The sequence below is a fragment of the Drosophila tropicalis genome, unplaced genomic scaffold (assembly GCF_018151085.1).
Source record: "Drosophila tropicalis isolate 14030-0801.00 unplaced genomic scaffold, ASM1815108v1 contig_658, whole genome shotgun sequence".
Classification (NCBI taxonomy): Eukaryota; Metazoa; Arthropoda; class Insecta; order Diptera; family Drosophilidae; genus Drosophila; species Drosophila tropicalis.
In genome coordinates, this window is record NW_027173139.1 from 269,419 (window position 1) to 279,652 (window position 10,234).

General features: G+C 49.0%; 1 protein-coding gene across 1 annotated transcript; it reads right to left on the reverse strand.

The window, feature by feature from the left end:
- Positions 1–1,227: 1,227 nt before the first annotated feature.
- LOC137578713 (uncharacterized) lies at positions 1,228–9,982 on the reverse strand. The gene is made up of 2 exons (XM_068292277.1): positions 9,921–9,982; positions 1,228–2,305 (listed from the first exon to the last, which is right to left on the reverse strand). Exon 2 carries the CDS (start codon positions 2,275–2,277, stop codon positions 1,381–1,383), a length of 897 nt encoding a protein of 298 aa, XP_068148378.1. The 5' UTR covers positions 2,278–2,305; positions 9,921–9,982; the 3' UTR covers positions 1,228–1,380.
- Between the last annotated feature and the right edge of the window lie 252 nt (positions 9,983–10,234).

A 10,234-nucleotide genomic window follows, 5' to 3' on the forward strand; every position in this document is an offset into this window, starting at 1 on the left:
TCTAGCATTAAGTTAGAGGACCTTCAAACGTTTGCAGAAATCAAAGAAATAATCCTAAAACAACATAAAGGAGTATTACATCCAGGAATCGAAAAAACGATTAATTTGTTTAAAGAAAAATATTATTTTCTTGATTTTCAAAACCTAATTCAAAACATTATCAATGAATGCTCAGTATGCAATATCGCAAAGACAGAAAATAGAAATATAAAACTAACTTTTGAAATAACACCAGAAACTTTTAATATTAGAGAAAAATACGTCATGGACCTTTACATGATCGACAATTCACAATTCCTTTCATGCATTGACATTTACTCCAAATTTCCAACACTTGTAGAAGTAAAGTCTAAAGATTGGTTAGAAGCCAAGAGAGCAATTATGAAAGTATTCACTGAAATGGGCAAACCAATAGAAATAAAATCAGACATAGATTCAGCATTTCTGTGTATAGCATAAAACAGTAAATGAAAATCTCAGAATTTTAAATAGTGAAAATGATATTAAAGATAAATTAATCAAATTTGAAAATCTCTACGTACAACCATAAGACGAACACCAGCGGACATTTTTATCTATGCGGGATCCCCCGACTAATTATAGTCGGTTATAGTGGGTATTAACCCAAACGAATAAAATACATTAAATTAACAATTTAAATGAAGATAGACACGACTTCGAAATCGACACTAGATTTAAACAAGCACCATTAGTAAAGTCAAAAACGACAAATCCATTCAAAAAGACAGGAGAAATTAATCAGTTAGACGAGAAACATTTTGAAGAAAGAAATAGAGGACAATAATTTTTCGGGGGTTTTTAAACAAATTGTAAAATAGAGAATAAAATTCTTTTGTTTGTATATTGATGAATTGAGTTGCAAAAAACAAATTTTGAACATGTAAAATTATTATTACCAAGGACTGTGTTCGTGGAGGGGCGGAAGGATCCAAATCAAATACAAGTAGTTGGCGGGTGCCAATTTCTTCTAGGTATGGTGAGCGGGTGGTGAATTAAAAACGCGCGAAAACTTCGGTTAAATCAACTTATGTTTTATTAAATATTCACAGAGAGCCCGACACACACGAAAATGGTTCGGGTTGAAAAAATTGACAAATCGTAAAGGCAAAAGAACGGGTGTTCGGGTGAAAAGCTCGATTCAGAATAATGGCGGTGCCCATTGGAAAAAACCGAGTCACTCCTCCTGGTGTGACCGTAGATGCCGAGGATCAAAAAACCCTCCTCACTCCTCACCGCTCACTGCTCTTCGCCGCTCACTGCTGTTCACCCGGTGGCGTGAACATACCGCCCCCCTTGCAACATGTTGCAATTGCCACCCTGGACATATAAAGGATGGGGGACGGCAACGTCCTGGAGCGCCTAGATCCCACAGGAGCCGGAGACGACCCATCCGAACACGGTGCTCTGGGCTGCGGGAGTACCGCTATGACCGGGCACACAGCCTGGTTGGATGACCTCAGGATAGAGGTCTGCCCCGAGCACCACGGATACCGACGCCGGCCGATAGAAATAGGGGTCGGCCAGGATCAGGGTGGCGAACTTCTCTCGGACCGGCACCGCCACTTCCCGGATGGGAGTGCGGATGAGCAAGTCCTCTTCGACCCGGAATATAACGTTCCGTCGGAACGTCTTGTCGGACCTCGACTCGAGGACGGCCGTACAGGCTTGGTCGACCCCGACCTTGGTCACAGCTAACCCCAGGGACCGGGCAAAGGAGAGATTGATGCGGCTCTCAGCCGCACACGCATCAAGAAGGACGCGGGTCTCGAAGGATTTCGAGCCATTGCCCAACCGGAGGACTGCGGTTGGCAGGACAGTCGTCGTCCTGGCGTGGAGCAGGGAGGACAGCGAAATCTCGGGTGCGCCTTCTGGGGAAGCGGAGCGGTCGGACGATGATCGGGAACGGGGTTGTAGCGGGGGTGCAGCACGCCCGGAGGGGGGTGATTGGCTGCGACGCCGGGCGGAGGCACGTTGTCTCGGCGGTTGGTCGGCCATGTGGAGCAGGGTATGGTGCCTTTGCCCGCATCGTCGGCAACCATGGCGAGTCCGACACGCGTCGGATGAATGCTCGTGTGCCAAGCAATTGGGACAATACTTATTGATGAGCACCGCCCGAAGCCGCTTTTCCCCTCGGAGGTTCAGGAAGCGCTGACACTGCCGGAGTGCATGAACCCCCCGACAGACCCGGCATCGGTACACGTTCGTGCCCTGTGGAGCTCGTTTGCTGCGGTGGTGCGGCAGACGCGTGGGGGCCATGTCGCTATGAAGGGGCGAGCTGAATGAACTGTAACGAAAGAAATTACGTATGGGGGAGTGGATTAGTCTATGCACGGGAACGAGAAACATGCACGGAGACGAGGACATTCGGAGGAAACATAGAGGGATTGGGAGTCACGATAAGGTTTTAGACTCAGGACTCCTGCTGTCTTGCAACAGAATGAGCTTCGCTACGGGTCTTCGGATAGACCCACGCGCGGTGGTGACATCAGCCACTCGGACAAGACCGTCAGCCCCGGGCAGAGTGCGCTCAATTCGCCCTAAGCGCCACTCGTTGGAGGGGAGATGATCTTCGGACACGATCACGAGGTCGCCGGTCTGGATGCTGCGAGTCGGTGATTTCCACTTGTTCCGTTTGTGAAGCTCCTTGAGGTACTCACTCTTCCAGCGGCGGCAGAAAGCCTGCTGGATTGCCTTTAGTCGCTGCCATCGGTTGATCAGCGACATAGGCTCGACCAGAATTTCCGGTTCCGCAATGGATAAGAGTGGTCCTCCAATCAGGAAGTGTCCCGGGCTTAGGGCCAGCAGATCCTCTGGGTCCTCGCTCATGGGAGAGATTGGCCTGGAGTTTAGGCACGCTTCGATCCTACACAGGAGAGTGGAAAGTTCTTCGAAGGTGTATTTGACAGTGGACGAGGACTTGTAAAACAGGGTCTTAAAACTTTTGACCCCTGCTTCCCACAGTCCTCCCATATGGGGCGCGCTTGGCGGAATGAACTGCCAGGATAAAATGTGCTGGGGAAATGCCTTCATTATTTCAAGCTTGGTGGCGTTCAGGAAATCTTTTTCGAGCGCCTTTGAGGCCCCTACGAAGGTTTTGCCGTTGTCGGAGTAAATGCGCTGTGGGCATTGTCTCCGTGCGACAAACCGAGAGAAGGCTGCAAGAAATCTTTCAGTGGTGAGGTCGGAGGTAGCCTCGAGATGGATTGCCTTCGTGCTGAAACACACAAAGACGCAGACATAACCCTTAGTTATGAGACACGCACGCCCGGTGTAGTTTTTGATCTCGAACGGCCCTGCGAAGTCAATGCCCGTGTGGGTGAAGGGCCTGGAGTACGTGATGCGTTCTCGAGGGAGATCACCCATCATCTGGGTCTGTAGTCGTCGACGATGAACGATGCAGACCTTGCACCCCTTGATGTGGGACTTTACCATGTTCTTTATCCGTGGGATCCAGAATTTGGTGCGCAAATACCGCACCATCAGTTGATTGCCGCCATGCAACGTGATGCGGTGGGCGAATTCGACAAGCAGGCGAGTGAAATGAGTACTATAGGGGAGGAGAATAGGGTGACGTTCATCATATCGGAGGGATTCAGCGGCCCGGAGTCGTCCGCAGGAGCGGAGTAACCCATGCTGGTCGAGAAATGGGTTCAGATTGAGTAGAGTGCTGGATGATGGTAGGGGTCGCCCTTCACCCAGGGCCCGTATCTCCGCGAGGTATTCCCGCCGCTGAGAGGTCCGAATCAAGGCGCGCTCGGCGGAAAGAAGTTCGTCATTGGTGAGGCGAACCGTGGAAGGCGTCGAAATCCTCTTGGTGGCGAAGCGTAGGATGTACGCGATGACTCGTAGTGCCCTACCATAATTCGAGAAACGTTCGCTGACGTCCTCGAGTAGTGTGGTCGCGGTGGTGTGGCACTGGACCCGTTGCTCCAGCTGGGTGTCTGGGAGTTCGTTATGGGGAGTTGGCCAATACTCGGGGGCTCGCTGGAGCCAGTCCGGCCCATGCCACCAGAGGCTGCTGGCCGATAACTCGGCCGCAGAGACTCCACGGCTCGCCAGATCAGCGGGGTTGTCCTCGGAGCGCACATGTGACCAGCTTTGGCCACTGGTGCTTTCGGAGATCCTGGATACCCGATTGGCCACGAAGGTGGACCAACTGCACGGGGGTTTATTGAGCCAAGCCAACACGATGGTAGAGTCGGTCCAAAACTGGGAGGTTGCAGGCGGGATTGGGAGTTCAGGAACGATCGACGCCCAGAGATCGGCTAGCAGAACCGCTCCGCACAACTCCAGCCGAGGCAGCGAGACTGTTTTGACTGGAGCTACACGGGTCTTAGCCGTTAGTAAGTGGACGTCTACTTGATTGCCGTACCGAACCCGCACATATAGGGCCGCTCCATACGCTTTCTGTGACGCGTCACAGAAGCCATGAAGCTCCCACGAGAGCTTATCGCTGGTGTTTAGCCAACGGGGAATGCGGAGTCGACTGAGGCCTGGGTAATCCTGCAGGAATTCGTGCCATTGCTGCAGCAGGAGAGGCGGCAGAACATCATCCCAGCCCAGTTCGGTAAGCCAGATTTGCTGCATGAATATCTTCGCTCGGATGACAAATGGGGCTAGCCAACCAGCGGGGTCAAAGAGCTTAGCGATATGGGACAGAACCTGCCTCTTGGAGATCGACTCCTTCAAGGGGGGTCCGCCACGGTGAAGAAGAAGACGTCCTCAGCAGCTTGCCATCGAATACCCAAGGTTTTTGCAGTGCTCGCGTCTTCCAGCTCGAGAAAGTCCTCTCGCAGCAGGTGCTCTCTCGGAATGGCTTGAAGTACTTCCTTCTTATTGGAAGTCCACTTCCGAAGCGGGAAGCCCGCAGATTGGAGGGCCGCTTGAAGCTCTCGTATGGCGAGACGGGCGTCGGCTTCAGTGTGAGCGCCGGCAAGGACATCATCAACATACATATAGTTCCGAAGGATTTCGCTCGCCTGAGGATACATCGCTTGCACGTCTTGTGCCAGTTGTAAAAGGACTCGGATCGCCAAGAATGGCGCGCAGTTAACCCCAAACGTGACAGTTTGTAACTCGTAATCCTGAATATTGCCGCAGCGGTCTCGGTAGAGGATCCGCTGAAAGGGGGTATGCCTGGGATCGACTCGGATTTGTCGATACATCTGCGTTATGTCGGCGTTGAAAACGAATTGAAAGAACCGCCATTTCAGTACCTGAAGCGTGAGGTCGGCCTGAAGAGTGGGACCGGTGTGCAAGACATCGTTGAGGCTGACGCCTTGTGTGGAGGGGCTCGACGCGTTAAATACCACGCGTACCTTAGTGGTGGTGCTATCGGGCTTAAACACCGCATGATGGGGGAGATAGAAGTTTTTCCCATCTTGAGGCGGCGTCACCCGAATCATATGACCCAATTCCTCGTACTCTTGAATAATGGCATCGTACTGCGTTTTTAGGACTGGATCCTTGAGAAGGCGTGCTTCATTCCGCAGGAATTGAGCCAGCGCGATCGGCCTTGAGTGACCCAAGTCAACGCTATTCGGCCCTTTGAACGGTAGGGACACAACATATCGGCCGTCCTTTCCCCTTTGGGTGGTCTCCTGGAAGTTCCGCTCGCAGAATGCGTCATCCTCCTTTTCCGGCTTTGCGGGAAGGTCTTCCACCTCCCAAAACTTGGTGAGGAGTACATCAAGTTTTGCTTCGGGACTAACTCGCGTCTGTGCCGCGAAAACGGATCGAGACACCGGAGGGTCAGGAGTGATAGCCCCACACAGAACCCACCCAAAGATGGTTTCTAGCCCGACAAAATCACCGATATCCTTTTTGATCCGTTCTCCGAGGATGTGGGGAAACAGGTCTACACCGATGATCATGTCAATAGGCGCGGGCTTGTTGTAGTACGGGTCAGCCAGGGGGCGATCGAGGCACTGCGTCGGAACCGTATTAAGGAATGGAGCTGTTGGAATGGCCCCTGACAATTTGGATACGACCAGGGCGGAGACCTCAATCTTGTTCAATCTGTCACACGGGGGAGACAGCATTAGCAGACACACCTTGTCGGCGCAGCCTCCATCACTCTGGCCCATGCCAGTAACCGCGGCGTCTACTGGGTAGAAGGGGGCTGGACCATGCTGAAGACACGCTCGGAGAGAAAAGTTGAATCGGCCCCCGAGTCGATCAACGCCCGAATATGATGATCCACACCACGATGGTGCAGAGTGACAATCGCAGTGCCTAAAAGGCCTCTGCCTGGGGTAGATGCAAAATAACTTTGAGCATTTGTGAGCTGGTCGCTCGTGGACGGACGCTCTGTGGCGCTGGATGGTGGGACTTGCGCAGCGGATGGCGAGGGCACGGACACATCACTAGGATGCAACAGCGTATGATGACGTTCCTTGCAGGTATGGCAATTATGCGCACTGGAGCAGCCCTTCACTTGATGACCGCGGGCAAAACAGTTCAGACAAAGTCCCTGCTGTCTAATGGTTTCCAACCGCCTCTGAACAGGCATATCAAGAAAACTAGGGCAGAGCCGTATTGGGTGATTTTCCCGATGGCACAGCTTGCAAGACGCCGGTTTGAGCTGAGCTTTCGCTGGAAACGCTTGGACCTTCATCGTTGCAGAGGATTTGCGGGGCCCAATGGGGATGGCTTGGACACTTGGGGCCGACTTATGTTCTTCGGTGGCATCCAGGACACGATACCGATCGGTAAGAAATTGGTTCAAATCGGACCACGTTGAGACGACAGTCTTATTGGGCACTGATTGCTCCCACAGGAGGATTGTGGCCTTCGGCAATTTACTAGTGCAGATGGCGATAAGTAAGACATCCCAATTCTCAGTACTAACACCCGACCGCTCAAGTGCGGTAAGACACCCTTGAAACGCGGTCTGCAGCTCTCGCAAGGATTTGCCCGATTCTTGTGCCACCGCGGGAATCTGAAGGAGTTGTCTGGCTTGAGTCATGACAAGCAGACGGCTATTTTCGTACCGTGCGGTGAGGTTCTCCCACGCGGCCTGGAAACCCTCATTCGTCAGGGGGGACTTAGCCACGATGGTTCTCGCTTCCCCTCGCGTCTTGGCGTTCAAGTGATAGAGCTTCTCCACTTGTGACAAATACGGATTGGCGATATAAATGGCGGCGAACAAATCGCGGAATGTGGGCCATGCTAGGCTGTCGCCATCAAATGTCTCTACCTCACACGGAGGAACTCTATGCCCCGGTGGCCCCGACGGAGCGGTTGGCTGACGCCTAAGAGTCGTCATCTGTGCCGAGAGCTGTTCGATGCGTTCTCCGAACAACGTCCCACATCGCACATACGCCGCGTAAGCGGATTCGTGCTTCGCCTTGATGTGGCTTATGTTTGCCAAGCTTTCCTCGTCGGCTTGGATTGTCAAGGCCTTGTGACAACGGGAGTATTCCATCTCGACAGTTGACCAAAGGGATTTGAGCTGCTCTAAGTGCATTTTAATGGAAAACAAGGGCACTTCAGAAGTTAGAGCTTCACTCTCGCGAGCTTCAAACAGAGTCAATGCGTCGCACGCTAGAACGAAATCGGAGAGGGACATTCTGGAGTGTTCTCTACGCTGTTGTGATACGGATCGGGTGACGGGAGCGTCAGAACAGTGCGTCACAACAACGTGCGGAATCTGGGTCTGGGTTGAAAGCTTGGAACGACCTTTGTGTTCCCTCGAGTCTTTAACCGAGAATCTGCGACCCTCAGGTAAGCTGGACGAAGACGGACGGGACCTTGGGGATTCGCTGCGGCTGCGAACTGACGAGAACTTGCGCGAAATATCCGTACGCTTCACGGTCACCGGAGTTGTCGGAGGCCGAACCTTCTCCGGAGTTGCAGAGGGAGACGAAAGACTGTTGGACTTCGGCGCAGTCTTGGACGGCTCCGTGGACATACTCAGGGGACGACCTTACCGACGAACACCGCGTTTGTGCGCGTCCCTTTTTTTTGTTTTGGAAGTGAGAAGTGGACTGTATGGGGACGCAAGAACTTCCTCACTGTGCACCGCAGGATTGCGGGAGGATTTTCTCGCGTGTGGCTCGGAAACGAAGCCCCTTTAATGGGGATAGATGCGGAATAATATACGAACGCACGAATGCGGATTGAAAATTACCGATGGGAGTACGTATAAAACAAAACACGGATGAAATATATAAATAAAGATGTATAGGATAAAAAGAAAATACGTTTTTATATAAATCTGGATCTGGATATATATATGTGCGCAGAATAATGGCCGGAAAAAATTGTATATATAATTTATAAATATGGGCGGATATATATATGAGCGCAAAAGGTTGGCCGGAAAAAAATATATATTTTTTTTTAAATATGCACGGATATATAAATATGGGCCCGATAGTGCTGGAAAAAATTTATATGTGTTTATTTATAAATATGGGCGGATATATATATGAGCGCAAAATACTGGCCGAACAAAAAAAATTATATATATAATTTATAAATATGGACGGATATATAAATATGGGACCGATAGTTCTGGAAAAATATAAATATGGGCGGATATATAAATATGGACCCGATAGTGCTGGAAAAAATATATATGTATTTATTTATAAATATGGGCGGATATATATATGAGCGCAAAAAGTTGGCCGGAAAAATTATATAAATAATTTATAAATCTGGACGGATATATAAATGTGGGCACGACAGTGCTGGAAAAAATATATATGTATTATTTCATAAATATGGGCGGATTTATAATTAGGCGAAAAAGGAGAATCGGAAATAATGTGATTTGAATTTGGCGCGCTTGAGCCGCCTATCGATATCACGACTCGACTCACGTGTTACCACTACTCCGAAAACAGCTGTCGGCCGCTGTTTATATATTTGGTTTTTGATTTTGTTGTTTAATTATGTTAATAATTTTTTGTGGTTGTGCGGAAAAACCAAGAACAAAAGAACGCTTTTACACACCGCGAGTGTTGTGCGCAAACAAAACAACCGATCAATGCATATGGACAGATGCTTTGATCTATGTATGTACGTACATGCATAAGTACACAGGTGAGTATATAGATATGTATGCACACGCGTTGTTCACAACAACAAAAAAAACGTAAGTAATTGTAATTTAATTAGATGTGGGGTTGTGTTAAATCAATGCGCGACACCGAAATGTATTATGTGTTGTGGATATGTACATATGTATGTGCAATGAATGACTATGTAAGCATTTATGTATGTACGTATGTAAGCAAGTGCACCGGTATCCAAAGACGCGCGTGAGGAAATTAATTTCGCACCTAATTCGAACGCGCAAGAAATCGCGATGCATACGTTAAGTGCTATTGTAAAAAGAATATTTTTTTTTTTTTTTTTCCTTTTGTGTCGTGGTAAATGTGCGAAGGGATTATATGTATATGGATATGTACATATGCGCGTACATCAACAGGTGACGATGTATGTATGTACGTAGATACGCGCGTGCGGAAATAAGTTTGGCATTAAAAGTAATTATTCCAACACATAAGAAAACGCGGTGAACACTTTGATTATTATTTTTTCCTAGTTTTTATAACACTTTAATAATTTTTTTTGTTTTTTAAACTTTTACGCGGATTTGGCAAACAGCTGTGGAAATTACATACATGTACATGTGAATGCATATGTAAAAAAAAGAGGTGGATTTGGACGAGTGCGAGGAAAAAACATAAATAAAAAATGGATACTCGTGGAATGTAAAACGAGAACGTTGGACAATCACGCTAAGGATTAGGAACTACCATGTAACCTTGGAACAGGTCAGGTATGTACATACAATATGTAAAAGTGTGTAGGTCGCTATGGAGAAGCGGGGAAAACCTCACACTTTTAGTAGGTTTGGAAATGAAATGAATAATGAAATTTTGTACTTATCAGGAATTCCGCCGATGCAAGCTGGAGGAGCGGAAGGATATCCGGCTCGAAGGACCAATGTTCGTGGAGGGGCGGAAGGATCCAAATCAAATACAAGTAGTTGGCGGGTGCCAATTTCTTCTAGGTATGGTGAGCGGGTGGTGAATTAAAAACGCGCGAAAACTTCGGTTAAATCAACTTATGTTTTATTAAATATTCACAGAGAGCCCGACACACACGAAAATGGTTCGGGTTGAAAAAATTGACAAATCGTAAAGGCAAAAGAACGGGTGTTCGGGTGAAAAGCTCGATTCAGAATAATGGCGGTGCC